Consider the following 24,144-nt stretch of genomic DNA (forward strand, 5'->3'; position numbering starts at 1 on the left):
CTTGGTTCACCCTCCGCATATCAGAAAATTCATATCTAATGCTTTATTACACAAAACGAAACTTGAAACATTATTATATTTATATGACTATCACTTGGAGAATAGCCGATAAAAAAAAAAATTTGTTACACATCAATATACTACAGATGTAGGCTACATATTTTATTGCTATTTGGTATGTATTGTTTTTATCATTGTGTTGTTGGAGGAATTGAAAGTTTTTGTTCCTCGTTTTTACGATATAGGCTAGGCAATAGCAATATTAATGTCCATTTTAAGGCAATGGCAGCGTAATAATAAATCATTTATATGTGAAATATTTTACAGTCTTGTATGATGGTCAAGAGCAGCGGTAGTCCTTGCTTGGGTTGGCGTCATCTCACTGATAATGGTTCATCTACAGTCTTCATAAGAGGATGGATCTCGACGGGCATCCCGATGCAGAAACATAAAGGCCAGTTCTACTGGATATTTCCCGCCACTATCCTCTGGCCGGGCTGGGCCGGGCCGGGCCCTTGATCAAGAATTGTTACAAAATGCAACACGTCATGTGTCATGCGCAGCATCTCCTCCACTAGCACGCATCACACCAGGGCGGGATACTAGGCTTTAAAAATATTTATTTTGTTTAAAAAATATTCTATTCTAAAACCTTGTTGAATTGGCTTTATGCCCAGCTGCACTACTTCCTGAACTTCAGCCAGCTCCTTTGTTTCCTGTCTGCCATTATTGGACAAACTGATTAATCCAGGTGTGCCTGACCTCAGTAACAATAATCAGACACACCTGGATTAATCAGTTTGTCCAATAATGGCAGACAGGAAACAAAGGAGCTGGCTGAAGTTCAGGAAGTAGTGCAGCTGGGCATAAAGGCTATTATATTAGAGTAGCCGGCCTACTCCGGCCATTCAAAGTTCATTCTTGTTCATTTTCTGCATTGTTCTGCATTGTTTTCTTTATTCGGATCCATTTGCAATACATTCCATTCTGAATAAACAAAGCAGTTTACATGCTTCGTCCTTGTTGCATTATTCATTAAGATAATAATTAATAAATGCACGCACATTTATCCGAGAACTTGATAAATGTTGCATATATGTTTTACTATGCACAAACAAATGCCTTTCAACTTATGTGTGCAAAATTCAGAAGTAAATGAATGTGCAGCAATTTGTACAAATTGAGTATGTAGGCCTACTATAGCTATTCAATTAGCGCGTTTAGTTTCATATTTGTTAAAATATTATAATGTTATTTTTTTCCATCTATGTTGATTATGAAAAGTGAACAGCACGACCAAAATATGATGCGGAATATATCGGGAGACATAGAGTGGGTCAGACATGATTTTGACCACTTCATTAAGTTTTGTTTTGCAGAAAGCCTTTCTTTAAAGTGAATTTCGTTTTGTGTAAATTGTATCTTAATTTTAATACATTTTTCATCAACCAATTTCCTGTATTTAATAAATAAGAAGCAAATATAGCAGTCAGTATAATCCTGACTGAGGCGCCGGCGCGGTCATTGCACTGCACGTGAACTGGAGCTCATCTCATCATATAAATTAACCGAAACTCAGTGTATGCCCATACAGACATGAGAAATATATCTAAAAAAAAAAAGTTTGAAATGTCTTTAAAAGACACAATTCAAAACGAAAAGAAATCTCTGATCATGTAATCAATTATGTGCATTTCTCTCTGGCCGCGTTCAGAGATGGCGATCGTCAACTTCATCTTTGCAGCCACTGACAGAAAACACTATTAATAAAAATCAATGCATGCATGTCAACGGATTTACAAATGCACATCTTGTTTATTTCACGCACACATATTAAGTTGAAATAACGATATATTATGTTGAAATAACATTATTAATAATAAATCTTTAAGAATATTTGATTGAATGCTGAATGTTGTGCCTGTTCAATTTAATAATTGTGATCATTAAAATAATTGAATATTAAATATTAAGTGGCCAATGTTTGCTCATTTATTAATAGTATTATATAGCCTAATATATCTAGCACCCCCTCAGCACGTTAAAAATTATCCGGCGCCGCCCCTGGTTATAAAATGGTCGAGTTGAAATCGGTCTCGGGCTCATAATTACAGTTTTGTGTCGGGCCAGGCAGGGCTCGGACACAACGTGCACGGGCTCGGGTGGGGTCGGGCACTCGGGCTTGATTTTTTGGGCCCGATCTAAGCTCTAAGATGGACTATATCGTGAAGCATCTACCTAGGCCTATCCATTCCAAATCATTATAATCAGCAATAGAAACGGACCCACAACGGCCACTGTAAGAAGGCTTAAAAAAGTTGTGCATTTTATGATCTTAAAAAGCGAGATGGACTATATCGTGAAGCATCTAGGCCTATCTAAATCATTATAATCAGCAATACAAACGGACCCACAAAGCAGGCATACAGCAACAGTTGCTACACGCATTAAAGCATTATTATAGGCTACCAGCTGTCATTTCCGTAAAAAGTAGCATATACCGCCTGCTATTCAATCAGTTGTCACCTACTGAGTAGTCTTCCAAAATTTAAAAGACATACAGCAACAGACCAATACAAAAGAAACGAAACGGAGAAAAAATAATACGGTCAGACCTTGGATTCGAACCCCTGTCACTAAGAGCAAAACGACACCACTGCCCGTGCACGCAGACCAATGCCCTATTGAAGTAAGCTTGCTGGGAAATCTTATGTATTTCACAGACATGAATGTAAACAGAGGCTAAAATCAGCCCACATATGATAAAGGAAAAAGGGGGATACACGCGCCTAATGAAGAAATAAAAAATATGACACGATATAAAAGTCCAAACACTAGTCCTAACAACGTTAGAAAAACAGAACCCTATCATGCAGATCGACAATCTACTACATATGTCTTTCCATTTGCTTCATTATATGGGCTGAACTTTGAAGAAAAGGGAGGGGCTGATTATAATATTATACAAAACGCCGCTTTTTATGCCGTCTTTGTCAGACAGAAGTGCCGCAAATTACGGCGCATTATGGATGGCCTGTGGCATCAGAAACGGCGTTGTTGACTGGATAAAAAAAACGGCGATAATGACGGCGATTTTGCTTTGCAAACGCCGTAATTTGCGGTGTTTGTACCACAGAACGCCGTACTTTGCGGCGTCTTTTCGTCTTAAACGCCGTAAACACCGGCGTTTTGAGAATGAAAGGCGTTTCGTTAGTGGCGAAATTTGACCCTTTTGGCGTTCCATAAAGGAGCAGTCTACCCTTCCATCGCCGTCAGTCCGTGTCTATTTTTGAATGGGATTGATAGAGACGTCAGACGACAGACCGGCGGCGACGTCACAGTAGTAACGTATACCTCACGGCGACGTGGCGACGGTGTACGTGAGAAATGTATAAAAAATCATAACGTCTGAACCAGGCACGTCGCCTAATAAGACGCCTGATACACACGTCGTCCCTCAGTACGTCGCCTAATAAGACGCCTGATACACACGTTGTCCCAATATTATAATGTTATTTTTCCCATGTTGATAATGAAAAGTGAATAGCATGAGTAAGATTGGATTTGCAATAGGCTATATCAGGTGTTATGTTCTGTTGTTTATCTGGGCAAAAGAGAGACCTCTTGTGGCGACTCATAACATAGCGTGCTGTTTACATTTACTAGTAGTCTCGCGTCAGTTCACATTTTACTAGTAGTCTCGCGTCAGTTCAATGTCTCTCGGTGAATTAAGCGGTCTCATATTTTTCTCTTTGGATTTAATTTGGCCAGAAAACACGTTTGCCTGTAAGTACGAAGTCATACAGTTATATCATCATCTAGCACTAAGAATACTAGTAATGAGATCCTTTGTTTATGAAGTTGAGTTCGTTCTAAATGTGTATTTTGAACACATATGCTAAACGTTATAGCCTCGTAATGTAATTTCCTATAGAAGTTAGCATTAAGCTAGCGCATTTATTTTTATACTTTCAACAGATTAAATTTCAATATTGTTCTTGAACAACTTATGTATTTGAATTGAATACTGAAATGTATTGTTCTTTTCAGTTTTACAGTGCTTCCTGAGTAAAGTTTGGAAAGGATAAACAAGCTAAATTCTGTCTTGGGGAAACTGATGTAACAGCTATGCCACGCCATACACACAGAGGCGGGGGCAGAACATCGGGAGACATGATTTTGACGACTTAAGTTTTGTAGGAAGCCTTTCTTTAAAGTGAATTGTTTAATTGTATCTTAATTTTAAGCAATTTGTCAATCAATTGCATGGATTTAATAAAAAAAGAAGCGAATATTCCATAAACAGGCTCTAACTTGTTGGTCTCTTCTATACAAGCACAATTTCTCCCCTCACAAATGTTTTATCTGGAACAACATGAACATCATAGAAACAAGAAGTCTTAAGACTGTCTTTATAGAAAACTGGTTTAAACATGATATTCTACTGATATCCAAATTAATAAATAACTAAAATCAAATTTTAACTTATGACGACTTCACCCATACATTTAATTTCCATCTTCCAAGAAAATAATTTGATTTGTAACCAGAGCTATACCCCATGGGATCATCACCCTACTTAAATGAGACAGATTTGGATCAATTTAATATATCTTTCTAGCCTAGAAATCTAGACGCAACTCTCCATAGGCCTTCTAGCTGCAAAAACCTAAATTGGGTCAGGCCAATCACATCGTGTATAGAGTAGGCGGGGCGGGCATAACATAATGACGACAGTTGCAACGGTTTGTTGAAAATGTCACAGGTTGGGGTGAGCGACAGCAGAGGACCCGTTAACAGCTCATAGCTTCACATTCGCTCACCGGTTCAATGGTTCCTCCAGCTCTGAATAACAGAGGGTCAGTAACAGCTCATAGCTTCACATTCGCTCAGTAACAGCTCATAGCTTCACATTCGCTCACCGGCTCAATGGTTCCTCCAGCTCTGAACATCAGAGGGTCAGTAACGCTCATAACTTCTCATTCGCTCACCGGCTCAGTGATTCTTCATTCCTGGCGACAGAGACTGAACAGCAGAGGATCAGTAACAGCTCTTAGCTTCACATTCGCTCACCGGCTCAATGGTTCCTCCAGCTCTGAACAACAGAGGGTCAGTAACAGCTCATAACTTCGCATTCGCTCACCGGCTCAATGGTTCCTCCAGCTCTGAACATCAGAGGGTCAGTAACAGCTCATAGCTTCGCATTCGCTCACCAGCTCAATGGTTCCTCCAGCTCTGAACATCAGAGGGTCAGTAACGCTCATAACTTCTCATTCGCTCACCGGCTCAGTGATTCTTCATTCCTGGTGACAGAGTATGAACAGCAGAGGATCAGTAACAGCTCTTAGCTTCACATTCGCTCACCGGCTCAATGGTTCCTCCAGCTCTGAACATCAGAGGATCAGTAACGCTCATAACTTCGCATTCGCTCACCAGCTCAATGGTTCCTCCAGCTCTGAACATCAGAGGGTCAGTAACAGCTCATAGCTTCACATTCGCTCACCGGCTCAATGGTTCCTCCAGCTCTGAACATCAGAGGGTCAGTAACAGCTCTTAGCTTCACATTCGCTCACCGGCTCAATGGTTCCTCCAGCTCTGAACATCAGAGGGTCAGTAACAGCTCATAGCTTCACATTCGCTCACCGGCTCAATGGTTCCTCCAGCTCTGAACATCAGAGGATCAGTAACAGCTCTTAGCTTCTCATTCGCTCACCGGCTCAATGATTCTTCATTCCTGGCGACAGAGACTGAACAGCAGAGGATCAGTAACAGCTCTTAGCTTCATATTCACTCATCAGTGACTAGGACAGTAAAGGACAGTAAAGGACAATCCAGCGCCGCTTCACAGAGGATCCATTCGTTGGGCCACCAGTACACATCCCACACTCATGCATGCACTGCAACCATATAACTCTTCACATGTGATCAAAATAACTTCAAGCACTGTAAATACAAGACTCACAGGGAATAGGGTGGTTGTACCGTGTCCAAACTAATGCCTCAGCAGATGGAAATATCAGAGCGCTGGTCAACTGAAGTTCGTTCCTCCCTCCTCATCCATGGGTCCTTCGTGCCACTGGCTTGGGGTTCTCCAGACTGTGTGAGGAATAAACATACCACAAGTACTACAAGTTCTCTTCTTTCGCAGCTTCCCTCCACTGCCTTTCTGTGTCTCTCTCCCTGTGTCTTCACTGCTCTCCCCCTCTCCCTTCTTCTCTCTTCAAAATGGCCTTTTATACTCCACTTTTGGAGCATGTGCCCCAATCACCACTCTAGCTCCTCCCCCTCCACACCTGCCGCTCATTTTCTTAATAATCACCTAATCACCCGGTGACAAAAACATAGAATGGCGGCTGCTGCTGAAGGACAGTCTTTTGAATCGGCTTTGGCCGCGACTCTGGAGGACTTGGAGATAAGTTTTTCTTTGAGAAAAGAGCAAAGAACGGCACTTAAGTCATTCTTAAAAAAAGGAAGATGTGTTCGTAGTTTTGCCAGCCAGATATGGCAAAAGTTGAATCTATCAAGTAACGTTAGCTCCGCTGGTGGGAAAATGCTCTGGTTGGTTGAAGCGCTGTCCTATTGCGTGCAGAGGGATTTTGAAAGACAGCCGTTTATCCCGCCCCTCGGATTGAGCCGTGTCTATGGTGAGTTGCCAGACCTAACATCTTGATGTAGGTCTGGCTTGCCAGGCTAATAATATCTTTCTCCAGCAGTGTTTCAATATATGGTCTATCTTTTCTAGACAGAAAAGTTAACAACAAAGTAATACAAAATATTTTATGTGCAAAATCTATCCCTGCCCCCAGATACAAATGGTCCCTCTTGTATGAAAATATTAGTTGGAATAGAGCATGGAGTAACCCACATACATTTTTAATTACAAACAAAGTAAAAGAAAATATCATTTAAAATTCTTCACCATTATTACCCCTGTAACAAGATTATCTCTAAATTTATCCCGTAGACGAAAAATGCAGCTTTTGCTTTATGGAAACGGAAACGTTAGACCATTTATTCTATAGTTGTTCACATAGCTCTTCTCTGTGGAATGATATACAATGTTTCATTAATGGACAACTTGGCTCAAACATACATTTATCTAATTTTGATATCTTCTTTTACTTTTCTGACTCAAACTATTCTCTGTACAATATATAGTCAACTTAATAATTTTGCTTGGAAAATTCTTTATTCATAAATCGAAGTTTATGAAAAACTACAGTGACGCATTGCTGCCACATACATATTATTTTTTCCACTCAATTATGTCGTAATAACGAGATCTTATGTCGTTTTAACGTCATCTTTTCTCGTAATAACGAGATCTTATGTCGTTAAAACGACACATTTTTCTCGTAAGATCTTATGTTGTTAAAATTACATATTTTCTTGGCCTTATAAGGACATGTGTAGTCATGTACAAAATATGCCTTTATCCACATAAAATTGATAGCCAATCATGTCTTTATCATACATCTACGTTCAAAAAGCTGAAGAAATAGCAGCCCCCAATGGACATTCATGTTAAAAGATAAAATTCTGTACACACCTTATTAATAGCAGATGAGATACGAACATTGTGTTTAATTGCACATTAGGCTAAGCATTTTCCTCCCATAGAAAACCCTTATAATAAAGAAAAAGCCGCTGAATGTGGCTTAATAGGCTACTTCAGTGCTAAAGATCAAATGCTGTACACACCTTATTAATAAACCATACTATCCTACAGAAAAGCAGATGAGCCCAGAATATGAACGCAATGCATTTAATTATACGTTAAGAGTTTTCCGATAGAAACCCTTTATTATAAAGAAAATAAAGGTGGCTCTTAACTTGTCTTTCTATGGGAGGATGGCATTGCGGTGCACAGCAAATCCTTTAAATGGTATTCAATGCAAAACAAAAATGAAAAATAAAAGTAGCCAATAAAATAAACAAATTAGTGTGGCAATAATTAGCCCACAAACAATATTTATTTTAAAAACTAAACAAATTTGTTTAAAGAAAAACACCAGCGTTGGGCGTTTATCTGTATAAGCTAAGTGTTTCTCAGCCGCTCTTTTCAAACTGGCGCAATAAAATGCAACAGAATTTGATTTGTTAAACATGGCCGCTCGCTCTAACGTTAACCTCCTAGATAAATGTTCGCTATTATTAAGCGCATATCCGAGTGTTTGTGCGGAGTGTGGAGCGCGCTGCATGACATGGAGGCGCCGGTGCCATCACTCGCATTTTCCTATCAACAGTGGAAACAACTTAAAATACTCCATCATTTTTGCTCATACAGAAAAGAATAATACATCAGTCGCAACTACTTTTATTTGTGTAAACTCACAACAACAAGAAAACGTTGTGCTTTTGTAAAATAAAAGAAAATAAACAGGACGTGCTTTCATGATCTCTGTGAATTGGAGCGCGTCTCAAAAATGAACTGAAAAACAGTGTATAGACAAGCCTCGCAGACATGAGAAATATAACTATCTATATAAAGCTTTTAAAAAAATGTCCATCAATGGAAAAAATCCGATCGAAAGCAAATACGGTACCATCTGATTATGTAATCCTGTCTGTATGAAAGGCACATCTACATTACAGCGGAGATGTATGGAGATATGTTTGCAGCCTACACTGATTTAGAAAAGACTAGTTCATTAATAAACAATTAAAATGCTTCATTATTTTTTCAGACACATTTATTAATTATATCATTAGCCTACTTTTGCGGTGCTTTGCGGCAAGTTTTATGCGCTTGAGCACGTAATATAGGCTATAGCCTACATGCACCCAGGATTGAATATAAACGTGTGATTAGTCCTAATTGCTTAAATGAATGACTACTAGTCTAGAAAAATCCTTTAATCTATGGCAACTCTAATCAATAGCCTACATTTAATATTTAACATTATTTAATTAGTAATTCGTATCTAGCTCTTTACATTAAATTAGTTGAGTTAGCATAATTAGTTAATGAACTAATAAAATAATAAAATAAATTTTAATTTAAGACGATATAAACCATATATTTCTATATATTCCACCACACAAAGGACTGTTTATAAGGTGACAATCCGTTATACATGTGAAGATTGTATGGCTGTATCTTGAAGATTTTTGTATTGTATCTTCTGTTATAAAGACGAAGATTGACATTTCGTTAATTAAACAAAATAAGAACACGTTGTAAAAAATAAACAACTTAGGCTTGTTTTGACTACTTTTTGTTTAATTATATCTCTAGGTAATGAAGATATAGCCTATTAACAAAAATAAATCTTAGGCTATATATAATATATAAAAAAAACTTATAGGCCTATATAAAATATATTTTTTTTAAAAGGGCCTCATTGATTAATTTTGCCTGATTGGGCTTCTGCTACTATTCTCTTAAGCTTTTAGCAAAAAGCTTTAAGGCTGTCAATTTTATGTGGATAATGGCATATTTTGTACATGACTACACATGTCCTTATAAGGGCAAAAAAAATGTCGTTTTAACGACATAGCATCTCGTTATTACGAGAAAAGATGTCGTTTTAACGACATAAGATCTCTTTATTACGAGAAAAGATGTCGTTAAAACGACATAAGATCTCGTTATTACGAGAAAAGATGTTGGTGTCACGCGTCTGTGCGGCGTGCTGTGGTGCGACGTTGGTGTCACGCGTCTGTGGTGGGGCGTGCCCCTTCTGTCACGTAAAAGTACACGACTGTCGACTTCGGTAGGTTATCCGTGGCATTATGCACCCGCCATAGCTGTTGATCTTTACAGACGTGACGGCGGCGTCACGTTATAAGTTAACGTGTGGATTACGTCTGCCTGTCTTAACGTCTGCCCGTCTAATTTTCCTTATTTTCTCATACATTTACTGTTTTAGACATTATCATAGACAATCTTATTTTGGCAGTTTACTTAGAACTACATTGGATTTATTTATTTCTATAATGCTAAATGTCTGTTTAGTATACATTTGGTATCCCAATGATAGATAAAAGTCTATTGTCATGTATATACGATCTTATGAGAGACAAATAAAATGGGCTAGTAAAATTCAGAAAAAGTGGGTCATATCATTATTTGTTTGTTTAAGATTTGTTAAAGCCCTGCAGCAGCCGGTCTGCATGCCTCAAGTTCATTCATAGATGCTGCATTTAGTATTAATTATCCATTCAGAAACCACTTTAAAACTTATTGGAATTTAAACTAAAATGAATTATCATACTTCTGATTGCCGGTTACTGCTATACTTATTCTGAACAGGTCATTAATCATTCAATTTAAAATTGTTTAACATAAATATACTATTTAATATAGCTACACTAAAGTTTTTATAAAGCCTAGCACTCTATTAAATGTAGCCTAGTCATACTGCACATTTTTTGCTACATGTTATGAGCATACAAATATATCACCCAATTCAGGCAAAACAACTGACAGCCCTGATAAATAAAGTAAAAGGCTTAAACGGTCCTGGCTTTCATAACTCAGTGCCTAGCCTCTTTAAGACATCACCGCACGCACGTCACTGTAAACGGATGCATCTTGTTTTCACCTGCAGGAAAAACAAACACTTAAAACAAAAATGACAGGAAATGACCATTAACATCATAAGGTGGCAGCAGAGGGACACTCATCTGCTCATTAGCCATGTCCACTCCTTGATATACTTGTAGGAAGTTTCAGTAACCTAAGTCTTGGGTCATTTATTCCTGTACATTAAGGGCTCAATGCATTAACAATTTCTGAAAGGAGCAATGTTCGATATAGTATACATTTGCTTTTGTAAAATATTTTCAGTGCTTTAAATGTCTTACAGATTTGTATTGTATGGGGGTTCTGCATCTTTGGAAAAGTTATATTCCACTAACACAAGATAAATAATGAGTGAAATGTATGACTGAATTATTTTTTTAAATGTATTTTTGTGTCAAAACGAAGAGTTTGTAATGTCATTTGTAGCATCTTTTAATAACAGAATAATAGACTGAAATGGTCAGTGTATGACTGCTTTATTCTATGCTATCTGCAATGCTGGTCTTATTCCTGTCTACCTATTTATACATGAGATACCCATACCTTTACTCTGCTCTTAAGCACACACAATAATCATAAATGCTACACTAAATCTTTAAATCCTGGGAAATAAAGTTTGTTACATAAATAAGAATTACAGTAAAAAGCATTCACTTAACAATTTCGCAGTTAATGAAGTATATGTTATACAATATAACAGTGTTCAGTATTTTCAGATTTAAACTATGGCTACGATTTATATTTATATTCTTTCACAATGAAAAGATGTCAGATCACAATGACATACATATGTGTGTGTGTATATATATATATATATATATGTGTGTGTTTGTGTGTTACATTGTCTCTATAAAGTATATTTACTGTATTATGTAAAATGCAAGTGGAGTACGTATTACAGTACTGAAAATAATGTCTGATTACACACCTGTTCTGTCTACAAACGTTTGAATGATTGAAGACACTGTTGTTCTCCCAACATTCGGCTTTACCTTTTGACCCTCAGTCATTGTAAGGTCATGATTGATAACATTGTCTGCCATAGTGTCCTTATTTCATTAGAAACATGTCCACAATCTTGACCTCTTCCACTGTTTTGCCTCCGTACCCTTCTTCCACCACACATCATTACTCCTCTTCTTCACGGCTGTTGACCCTGTTTGTTTCTGTGTTGTTCTTCCATTATCTAAATGTGTGTCACTGAGTTGTGCTCTGTCAATATGTGCTTGTCAAATGAAGCTTCAGGAGATGCTTCCTGGTTGATTTAATGCTTTACATTCCCCTTCATTAGTGAAATGCAAAATTTATAGCCAAGACACTGTCATTAAAACGTTAAAATGTAGCATGTCATGGGAACCAACAACAGCACATACATTAGGCTATACCCATATTTCTATTTATAACGCAGCCACTTTAAATTCACATAATGTTTCACTTCTGAGTAACATATATATATATATATAAATAAATATAATGAAAATTGTCAACTGAGACAAGTTGAGAAAAATACCAAGTAAAACACAAATTTGTAAATATTTGTTTGAATGTTTCTGTAATGAGCAGTTTTTAGAAAACCAGAATGCCTGTAAATAAACAATATATTAATGACTGGCATTTCACACAATAGTCGATGAAAATACAGTTCCAAACAGCAGAACAACTGCAATTGTCTGAAAGGAGTAGTTGTGTGGGTGTTAAATATATATTTGTGTTTTTGAAAGAATTGGTTGAACATCAACCAGTAATCTCAATAGAACAGGGCCTTGGCGCCATCTACTGGCAATTTTATATTGATATTTAGTAGTTTAAAGTGGTATAATATTTATTTAGCCTCCTTTAATTTCGGCTTTTACAACTCGGTTTAAATGAGCTTGCTAGAAGTTCAAACAACGATTTTTTATAACATAGAAATTCTGAATTAAACAAGTGGAAGTTTTTATAAGGTGAGAATGTAATGATCAATTCTACTTGTTGATTAAAGTTAAAATAGTGCATTATTCACTTCAAACATGACAGAATAAAATAAAGAATAGTTGATTTTTATCAACTAGCTTGTCAAATGTGTTTAAAGCATTACTGCATGTTAGGGCTGGGTGATATGACACTACATATCATAGCAATGATATAAAGTGTGAATTGATGGAGCTTTTTCTAAATCGTTGACATAGATGGGCCTATTTGTGGGGTAAGCAAATTTATCCGTGCAGCTTTTAGTGGGCAGGAATTATTGGAACGTTGGAGTGGAAAAAGAAGCACTGATGAATGATACTCCACAAACATCTTCAGCTTTTAGTTTTATTGTACATAAAAAATAATAATCAAAAAGGGGTAAATAGTGTCAAGTGAATCTAAATTAATTCTAATTTAAAATTTTAGATACACTTTATAATTTGAATAAACTTATAGAAACAAATAAACTTTAAATAAACTAAACATAAAATTACTTAAAAAGCATTGGACTACCTGCAAAAAAAAAAAAAAAAAAAAAACTCAAAAGAGTTTGAAATTCAGTTTATGCTGTGGAATCAAAACTGATATTGAGAATTGTGAAACCATGATATTGTTACTGTGAAGTAAAATTTAGATTTTGGTCATATCGCCCATCCATATTCTTTGCTAGATAGCAGAAAAGGTTCCCACAGTTTTACATAAAGTATGAATTTTTTAGTGTTCACCACAAGTAATAGACTACATTGTAACCAGAAATAAGTATATAAATGGCTGCTATTTTGCATAAGTATAATTGTAATTGCTAGAAAGAAAGAAAGAAAGAAAGAAAGCATACAAGTATAAATTAAGTAAAGTTATTTATGCACTTGCAGGTAGGCTAGTTCCTCCATATGACAGTTATCTGAGAGGGTTTATTCACTGTCCAGTGCAATGGAAACAAATGGACATTACAAAGTCTTATACTTTCTTTCCTTTGGAAAGTTAGAAAATGTCCACTTACTGCACATATTTCAGCCACCACTTTCTTGGGAACAGATACAAGTGTTTGTGTATTATGTAAAAGTGCACAAAAGAGGAAAACACAATGTCATTACAATGAACTACACTCTGGAAAAATGTGATCAATAACTCATGGCAAAATATTTTTACATTAAAGGATTAGTTCACCTCAAAGTTGAAAATTGTGTCATCATTTACTCACCCTCAAGTTGTTTTAAACCTGTATGAATTTCTTTCTTCTGCTGAACACAAAAGAAGATATTTTGAAGAATGTCTGTAACTTGGGTCCCATTGACTTCCATAGTATTTTTTTTTCCTACTATGGAAGTCAATGGGATCCAAGTCTGTCTGTTTACCGACATTCTTCAAAATATCTTTCTTTGTGTAAAGCAGAAGAAAGAAATTCATACAGGTTTAAAACAACTTGAGGGTGAGTAAATGATGACACAATTTTCAACTTTGAGGTGAACTAATCCTTTAACATAAGTTTATCAGTTTTCACTTTCACAAGTCAAAGCAATTCATCGTTACTCAAGATTTAACAGCTGAAATGACTATACGGCCTTAATTTAATTCAGCAAAAATTATTTTACAGTGTAGGCTACTAAGATCTTTTCTTTTTTTTTTCAGCCTTTTTCTTGGCTGCTTTTATAAACAGACAAGCATTTATTTAACAGTGCCTTTTATAAAAGAGACTATAATAACTAAAAATTACCATCATGTAGAATATTTTTGTACTTCACTTTTATTTGTTCCCATGTTCTAGTGTCGTGACTGACATTACAATGAACAAAGTAATTATGCAATTATAAAAATACAAAAATATAGGCTAATAAGTGATAAAAACATCTAACATGGCCACTTCTAATGGATTTAAATTGTCTGCTACTTTTTGCCAGCCCTCTCTCTTGGCTTTTGCAGACTTTGAGGTGTTCCCTGGCGTTTTGATTAAACATTAAAATTCCGAATAAACTTCGACTATTAGTTCTTGCTCTGCTGAAGAGAAAAACTGAGCGCGCTCTTTGGCCACGCTGAGCAGCCAATAGCAGCGTTGCTGATCAATGTTTCTACTATCGATACTTATTCCCTTTTAAACCAGCGCATGAACGCGCAATTATCTCAGATAACTCAATCCAGCGATACTAATCATATCCGGCAAGTGTGTTCGAAGTTAGCCAGATCATGATTAGCACGATGATATCATCTTGGATGTGTCATTTGATCTCGGATGTAATAAGCAACGTACGAAGAACGAGCCCCAAATCTATCCGTTTTTATTATGTTTCTGTTATTAGTGGTATGTTGAGAAATCAGGGGCCCTCTGATTTTCCAACCACCCTAATAACAATCAGAAAGTTTAAACATTTTGAAATTTAATGGAATTTGCATTATTGATTTGTGACTGTAGCCATTCATATGTATTACAGTGTTTTTCCATGAGTTGGCAGTGTGTTGTGAATTGCGCATGGTAGTGTGTCTTTGTTAGGCGGTAATCATGGGATTAGCTTTACCATCCTATATGTGTGAAGCTATCTGGATCTGTTAGTGTGAACCACAGGTTTAGAAAACAATTCCGCCACTGATCGAAAAAAACTAGTTTAAAGTCAGTGGCGCGTTGCGCATGTTATTCATATGCTATTTTAAGGGCGCATGCTTGGCCATAATCAATGTAGCGTGTGCACAACGCGCATGCACTTTGATTCTCTCATCTACACACAGACGCAGCAGTTTTCATTTTTGCAAATCATACATTATTACGATAGATAGATAGATAGATATATAGATAGATAGATAGATAGTTTATTATAAAAGCATACATCTAGCTTACACATTTACCCAAATTATCGTACGCCTGTTTAACCGAAGTTAATTTGGGTGTGTTTCTCCATCCCCAATGTCCCTGATGAGAACGTCGGTCTCCTCGGCTGTGAACCGCTCCTGGTGTGCGTCTGGCAAATCCGCCGTTATAATAGCAATCCGCCATGGAACAAGCGCGCCTGCTCTTAAAGGGAATGTGAGATGACGCTCTGATTGGTTTATTTCACGTTACGCCCAAACCACACCTATGAATAATGAAGCTACTTCAGACCAACACATTTTAGATTTGCGTCGGGCGCAAGAGTCATTTATCCCGCCGGTATAATAGCAACAGCGCCCAAGACCCTAAAATAGGGCCCTCTATGTCAACTTTATCTTCTTATGATTTGTAGTGGCTAGATTTGATCTATTCCAGGTGATGATGCTGTGAGGGTGTAGTGATGGAGGCGTGTGTTCAGTGTTCATGTCTAGGAGATGGGTGGAATAATCTATAACAATTGTGTTGCAAATTTAGTTCTAGTACTATACTGGGAGGCCATATTTATGCAGTGATGTACTACTGTGAGGTGTGAACAGACTTTTGAAGTGTCTTTTCACCCATCTCCCGAGTCTCAGGTTATGTTCTAACAATTCCGCTGTCCTGGCCTTGATCCAGGTGGGTTCCGGCCCGTCCTGGCATCCATCCTCCAAGGAATTTGCGGAAGTAAACCTGAGACAGAAACAAATGCAGAGAGAACCACAGTTAATTGTGATATTTTCAACAACTTCAAATTCAGAAATGTGGAATTCTTTTACTTGGTCCATTATCATGTCCATTGCAATTTTAATTCCAGATGTCACATGAAACCGAGTTTCATTGACCAAGTCTGAATTATTGCTGTTGTTTCAGTGCATTGTGTGACACCTGAAGCTGCTCTTGCAGTTCAGCTTTCACAGTCTACTGCTTCATATGAGCATTAGAGATTAATCAGAGTTTTTATCACTCGTAGTGTCATGAGTGAGTTCTAATGGGTCGATGGTCATGGCTTTACTTCAAGTTGCTCTCAGTACAGCCAGATCTGTGGGCAGAAATTATTTCACCTGTTTCGGTGTTGCCTGCTTAGCATTTGCTGTTTTATGGTGTCGTTCACACATTTAGTTAGTGCAGATCTCGTGACCTGCAAAAGGCTGTGGTACTTTTGTCTGATGTTTAGCATTTCATACCCTCCTTGTAAACTTACTTCTCTGATCAGATTCAATTTTAGTTGGTGCACCCCAGTCAAAGATGATTTGGTTTGCTATTACCTGTGCCACACTTCTAGCCGTGTTTTTTAAAGGCAAAAAATAAAAGCACACCCCCTCCCATTTTGGCACTGGGTAGCAAACCAATGAAATTGAATTTTAAGGATTAATGTCACACCTCTCCAATTAATGCCCTGCTTGGCGATTATAATATAATGTATATTATAATTCGAGTTGTAATACAATTGTATTATATTTAAGAATATAAATTAAATAATATTGTTTCTGGTCTCTGAAGAGTATCTGGAACAACTTATTTGTCAAAGTGTTTGTTTTGCAAAAGATGATTTATTTTAGATTTGGCCCTGTAGTCGCAGCTGTACCCGAGCACGTTGTGTCCGAGCCCGGCCCAACACGTTCACTGTAATTATGAGCCCGAGGCCCCGAGCCCGATTTAAACCCAACATTTTTAATATGTGGGCCGTTATGTTTTAATATGTGGACCAGTTTCAAATGGTGTAAGTGACCGCGGCGCGCCGGCGCCTCCATGTCATGATTATATTGTCTGCTATATTGCTTTTTATGTATTAAATTCAGGCAATTGGTTGATGAAAAATGTATTAAAGGTGCCCTAGAATGTGAAATTGAATTTATCTTGGCATAGTTAAATAACAAGAGTTCAGTACATGGACATTACATACAGTGAGTCTCAAACACCATAGTTTTCTCTTTCTTATTTAAATCTCGTTTTTGAAAAACACCCCTGAAAAACAGGCGAATCTCCACATAACACCGACTGTGACGCAACAGTCGGGATCATTAATATGTACACCTCTAAAAATTTGCATATGCCAGCCCATGCTCAGTGCCAGGCGGAACTGCGCAGCCGAATCATCGGAAGTTCTGCAGGTGAAGAAACAAGCGAGGATCATAGGGAAAATGGCAGATCTATCTATAATCTATCTATAATCGGATACCGCTACAGTTTAATTCGAAGTTGTTAGTTGCTCTGCCCATTTCACCACAGACTGTTTTTCTAACCTGGAACAATATCAAGCAGCCAGGCTTCTCTCGGCGTCTCAAACGGACGAAGGGGGCAATTTCAACTAACGTTATATTCCCGCAAGCGGTAAGTAGTGATTTTATTAACGATAATTTACACTGTGTTATCTAGATCCAGCGCGATATTGTTTTTTCCTCGAGAGACATCGTGGCTTGCAAACGAGCGAACGAAGCATGGCAGTTGCTCAGTGTTTGGATGTACAAATGAACACAAAAGTATTTTTTTAGCTCCTTCATCCGAGCCTCTGGAGAACCAGTGGGTTATGTGAATTTCTGATGTGTAATTGTTCAAGTTCAGACAGATAATCTTTCTCTCAAAGTCGTTCAACACTGTTTATGCATCAGTAAATCGCGTTGCAGTGATAAGATCTTCATTCACGCGATCAACAGGCTGTCATCTGCTCAATGCTCATCACTGCAACCTTTTATGTGATGGGAATAGATCTAAATACTTAAAAAACTTCTCATGATTCGTTAATCCCGATAGCTGTAATAGTAAAAACGTATAAAAGCTGTAATAGTAAAAGTTTTCCAGATAGCTCTACATGTAATGCCAGATATTTCATATGCAAGCATGTCAGCCAATCACAGCAGTGGGCAACAACACTGAAGTCTCAAAGCAGACACGCCCCTTCAAACTGAGTGTTCAAATCAGGGGATGAAATCAGGCTAGGAAATATGCCTTTTATTTCTAAATTATAACAAATTTTGATCTAAAAAACATACTAACATTATAAGGGCACCCCAGAAAACATTATAAAATAATAAAATAATCCATTCAACGGCACCTTTAAAATTAAGATACAATTTATACTAAACGAAATTCACTTTAAAGAAAAGCTTTCTTAAAAACAAAACTTAAACTTGAAACTAAATGTGCTTATTTAATGGCTAAAACACATAGGCTACTACAGACTCTCTTTTTGTACAAATTGCAGCACATTCATTTAATTCTGAATTTTGCACATGTAAGTTGAAAGGCATTTGTTTGTGCATAGTAAAACATATCTGTAACATTTATCAAGTTCATAATTGTGCGTGCATTTATTAATTATTATCTTAATGAATAATGCGACAAGGATGAAGCATGTAAACTGCGTTGTTTGTTTATTCAGAAATAATTGAATGGATCGGAAAAGTAACAAAAGAGGACTTTGAGGGCTGAGGCTGACTACTATCATAATTTCTGTCAAAAAACGCAACTTGATCCGAGCTCTTAACACATTATAGTCCTTCACGTCTATTGCGATCTCAAAATTCCGGCCAGTTGATAATACCTAGAATATCAAAATCGACTGCTGGCGGTAGATCCTTCTCCTATTTAGCACCAAAACTTTGGAACAGTCTTCCTAACATTGTCCGGGAAGCAGACACACTCTGTCAGTTCAAAGCTAGATTAAAGACACAGCTCTTTGACCCACTGCTGTGCACATTTAGTATGTCTCCTTTATCTGATGCAATCACTTCAGTTCACGTTCTTTCCTAATGAGCTGATGATCTGAATTATGTGTGTTAAAAAAAGAAGACATACAAAATGGGAAGAGTGGTGGGTCCTCAGGCCCAGAGTTGAGAACCAATGGTGCACATTTAAAATCATCCCAGAGCTTAAAAATTGCAAAAGAATTACACATGAGAAGATTTTCAACATCAAACCACAAAAAGCATCAATGAAAAGTCACTCGACAGCATACCTCAGTAATGCACTTCAGATATACGCATAAGGTTGTCCATAAGTTTTGTTTTTACCTTTAAACAACATATGTTGTAATTTTATGCTTACCTTCATAATTATACAGCAGATAACACTGATGAACAGTATGACAGCACACACAATGAGGATGATCTCCACAAGAGAAAGAGCATCTTCTGGGCAGTCTTTTTCTTTTTCTTCCGGGCAGTCTTTTTCTTCCAATGACAGAATAAATAAAAAATCAGGGCCAGAGAATTCTAGAATTATACTTTTTATACTCTATGCATTTTTACATTTAATATCAATCAGAAAGTGATTGCACTTCTAAATCTCTCCATTCAAATTTTCCCATTCACACCATTTACATATTAAACACATGCGGTACATTTATATAATAAACTCATCATGTTTTAGAATACAATTATTTACATGCAATAAGATACACTTACCTATCCATAACCAAGTGAACTTGCCAAGAGTATTTTTTTCTTCCAAATTAAATTCACACCAGTAAAGCCCAATGTCTTCAGCAGTTACATGTAAGAGGGTGACACTGAGGTTGGGAAGTGCTCCACTTACAAGGACTTTGGATTTGTTCGCTGTTTTGTAGGTAAGATCGTTTTCTTTGTAAAAGAAGAAGAGTTTCTGCTGTTTAGTTTCTCCTTGTTTGTACATGAACACTCCATCTTGAGGAATTTTATCAGTAGCGCACTCGATGGTGACATCATGCCCAGAAGATTTGATTACTGTTTGAAGAAAAGCAACTATTAAGACTTTTTTTCTGCAAACACTTAAATACACTAATTAATTTGCAAAGCTATCTTGTGTGTGCTTGATATTTTCTTAAAGGGTAGGCCCTATCTCTCGCCAAAATTGAACCTAGGTTATTTTTGTTAATCTACCTGAGTCAAACTTTCGTGTAAAAGCATAATTAGAATGCAAACGACACTTTTAAGATTGACAGTATTTTCGTTTTAGGTCAAAACGCCTTTTGAATGGGAGTGCATGGGGCACTTCTATGATAGCATCAAAATCGCTATTTTTAACACATTAAGGAGGCTCGACACAAAACATAAAACTGTGCTCGAAGTATCACCAGGGGCTCTACACATGAACTTGAGCATTGACTACATTGTTTGTGTACACAAAGTTTACTACTGTCACCACCTTTCACCCCTAGCGACGGCCCTGATTCAAATGATGCTTTTACACGAAAGTTTGACTCTGGTACATTAACAAAAAGAGCCTAGGTTCAATTTTGGCGAGAGTTACCCTTTAACTTTTCTACATAATGTATTTGATAAATATGACTAAATAAATAAATAATAGGCTACAATAATATAATTGAAATAAATAATACTATAATATTATAGTAGGCCTAAAACAGTTAATATTTTCAGAATTATATGCTCATTGAGACAAAAAGCTAAGTTAATTAATGAATTTTAAGGTATTTTTAACATGTTGCAACCGTCCCTGGGTTGGGGTCAGTTGCAACATCTGGCTTCTTCCATTCAAATAAATACTGTGAACGATATGTCTTATATAATCATCTTTAAATGGTATGGGTAATTAGCAGACAGATGCAAGTTTAATATATGGGCATTTCTTCAACTAGGGGCACTTTTAGGCTTGTGAAGTTGAATAAAAAAAACTTGTTCAAAAGTCACGTAACACAGTCTCATAAGTTTAAATAATTTGTCTAGTTTTAAGGTCTGTAAGAGGACAAACTTAGATTACAAGAGAAATTGTTAATATTTTACATTTTTTCTGACCTGCAATGAACAAATGTCATTTCCACCACATCTCTATATACATCTGTTATTTAAAAACAGAATAACTTATGCCACTCAAGATCATTTTTGTAACTAGTTTTATCAGTTTTTCCACAATGTACAATAATTATACATTTGTCAATGAGATAAATTAACTGCCCTAAGGACCAAATGGTGAACTGTACACCTGTCACACTCTGAAATTTAATATTGGTTTGGGCAAGAGCTTATTAGAAAATAAATAACTTGAATTTTTATATTAAGTAGAGCATGATCTCGTAAATTGTGGATACATTTTTAATGTGTGATGAGAACTTTTTAAATGTTTTTAAAAAATGTGTGTGGTGATGGAAATGACAGGGTGGTGGTGGAAATGACAATGAATTAACGTGAATGTAGAGAAACAGTAATATTTAGAGAAATATTTATTTGAAAAACTCTTAAACTCATCACACTCAGTAAACTCAATTCACAAAGTCAATCTACTCTTGCAATCTATATCAATTGTACTTTGTAATCATAAATGTCATTTCCACCACATGCTGTCATTTCCACCACAGAGGGCAGTGTGGTGGAAATGACATTTCTGTAGTTTTTTGTGAAAAAATGGAAGATAGCTTCACTGATCAGCTTTGAATTAATACTCAGCATTTCATGCATGCAAAATACTCTTATTTAACTTATTTTTTTTTACTTTTTAAAAAAACCTTGAAGGTACAGCATGTTTCTACCACATGCTGTCATTTCCACCACAGAGGGCAGTGTGGTGGAAATGACTGTGGTGGAAATGACATTTCTGTAGTTTTTTGTGAAAAAAATGGAAGATAGTTTCACTGATTAGCTTTGAATTAATACTTAGCATTTCATGTATGTAAAATACTCTTATTTAACTTAATTTTTAACTTTTTAAAAACACCCTTGAAGGTACAGCATGTTTGGAAATGACGTAGAATAAATATATTAACTGATCAAGCAATATTTAACTTGATTTTTCTTATTTTGTTCTTGATGAAAATTTAAAATTGCCTCCATGTCCAACATGTGCTCTGATGTCTCTGAACATTTCCATAGAAACCACCTAAACAATCTTTCACACAAACTTTTTAAAGGGACATTACAGTGTTGTGGTGGAAATGACACCAATACTGTTACGATGCAGAGCAGGAAGCAAGAAGCAGGATCCAAGTGCAGCAGTGTTTTTATTAAATAAACTAGAACTTTGACAGACTCAGACTTCGGAACAGAACAAAGAACATGCAACCTAACAACATCAATAACTCACAATGACTGAACTAAAACACAGGGCTTAAATACACAGACAACCAAGCTAAACAAGATAACAAGGGGGCGTGGTAAATAAGAAACACCTGGGAAGACTAATCAACATAACGGGAGACAGCTAAACATGAAGACATGGGTACACATGACAGACAAGAACAAGACACAAAACCCACACCGTGACATAGCCCCCCCTCTATGGGCGGCTCCAGGGTTCACGGAGCTTCTCCTCCACACCCACAGCAAACGATGAATCACTCAGGAAAAGGGCCAGGTTGATATACCTTTCTAGCGTCCAGCCGGTATAGACCTCTGGCATCATTTGAGCGATATCCTCGTCCAGACCACTCCAGAATAGATCCATGAGCTGGACGTCATCTAGTGACGCTAAATGGCAGCAAGCCCAGAAGTCCTTCACATACCTTTCAATGGGCTGGCCATCTTGAAATAGAGCAGCAAGGAATCTCCTTAGGGCCTGGTTGCTCACAGCTGCTGGATCCATTTGTGGTGAGTTATTCTGTTACGATGCAGAGCAGGAAGCAAGAAGCAGGAAGCAAGAAGCAGGAAGCAGGAAGCAAGAAGCAAGAAGCAAGAAGCAGGAAGCAGGAAGCAAGTGCAGCAGTGTTTTTATTAAATAAACTAGAACTTTGACATAGACTCAGACTTCGGAACAGAACAAAGAACATGCAACCTAACAACATAAATAACTCACAATGACTGAACTAAAACACAGGGCTTAAATACACAGACAACCAAGCTAAACAAGATAACAAGGGGGCGTGGTAAATAAGAAACACCTGGGAAGACTAATCAACATAACGGGAGACAGCTAAACATGAAAAGACAGGGGAACACATGACAGACAAGAACAAGACACAAGACACAAAACCCACACCGTGACAAATACTGTGCGACAGCTATATTTTGTATAAAAAGTAATATTGATGGTGGTCTCACATTAAATACTATAATGTATTTTAATTATTTTACTAGTGCTTAATTTAGGTATATTAATAGTTACCAGATAAGTCATACTTTTAAACTGTATTTCATTGTTGAAGTTAAAAAGTCTGGGATAAAACAGTGATTTTGACACCTATAAGGAGGTTGAAAAGTATGAAAAAATCATAATAGAAAGGTAGTAAAAAAGTTTTTAAGGAGGTTTTATTGTTAGTTTGAAAAAGAAAGAAGATTTTGTCCAAAATTGTATGTATTTTTAAAAATATGACCAAAGTACATAAAAGTGCCCATAGTCTAAGAATCACCCATATACAAATTTGGTTGGTCTAGTTCAAATAGTCTCTGAGTAATAGCAATATAATCCAAAGTAAATTTTTTTATTGGATAACAAAATGTACACTATTAATTTGTTAACATTAGTTAAATGAGCAATTGCCAATATTTGTAACTGTATTTTTTTATATTTGTTAATGTTATACAGCTGTTCAATATTTGTTCATGTTACTTCACGGTGCATTAACTAATGTTAACAAATACAAAAAGTGTAGGCCTATACTTACACATATTCATACCTTGCACCTCCGTGGCTGCCCATGACATGCTTCTACAAATACTGATCAATAGAAAACTGTATTTCACGACGTACAACATCTTCGCAGATCTTTGTGACAATAGTTTCTGTTCAACTCACTAAATCACTTAGGTAAAGTTGGTTTTATATTCGCACATTCGCTGACTTCCGCGTTCAATAACTCATGAACTAAACGTTGTTACGACACAAGTAATGCCCCACACAGCAAAGGAGTCCGTGGCGGACCCGCCCTGAAGCCGCCAGATCCGCTGTCAGATTCGTTTTCGCTGCG

General features: G+C 36.8%; 1 protein-coding gene across 2 annotated transcripts; it reads right to left on the minus strand.

The window, feature by feature from the left end:
* Window positions 1–12,811: 12,811 nt before the first annotated feature.
* LOC311088446 (uncharacterized protein) lies at window positions 12,812–24,144 on the minus strand. Of its 2 annotated transcripts, none has more exons than XM_084122535.1 (4): window positions 23,842–24,144; window positions 19,718–20,014; window positions 19,359–19,483; window positions 12,812–16,004 (listed from the first exon to the last, which is right to left on the minus strand). In XM_084122535.1, the coding sequence occupies exons 1-4, from the start codon at window positions 23,930–23,932 to the stop codon at window positions 15,912–15,914; spliced, it is 606 nt and encodes a 201-aa protein (XP_083978661.1). In that variant the 5' UTR covers window positions 23,933–24,144; the 3' UTR covers window positions 12,812–15,911. The 2 variants fall into 2 exon arrangements, with proteins under 2 accessions (XP_083978661.1, XP_083978662.1); XM_084122536.1 differs by having other exon boundaries at window positions 14,121–16,004; window positions 23,854–24,143.

The sequence above is a fragment of the Abramis brama genome, assembly GCF_963993115.1.
Source record: "Abramis brama genome assembly, chromosome: 8".
NCBI classification, from domain to species: Eukaryota; Metazoa; Chordata; class Actinopteri; order Cypriniformes; family Leuciscidae; genus Abramis; species Abramis brama.

Excerpts from the sequence above, each read along its gene's own strand:
- LOC311088446 (XM_084122535.1), bottom strand. The coding sequence starts at position 23,932 with ATGTTGTACGTCGTGAAATACAGTTTTCTATTGATCAGTATTTGTAGA. Across the intron at positions 20,015-23,841 it reads GGTGCAAGGTATGAATATGT|TAATCAAATCTTCTGGGCAT; the intron begins GTAAGTATAGGC and ends TTCTTCAAACAG. Across the intron at positions 16,005-19,358 it reads TCTGCTGTATAATTATGAAG|GTTTACTTCCGCAAATTCCT; the intron begins GTAAGCATAAAA and ends TTTCTGTCTCAG.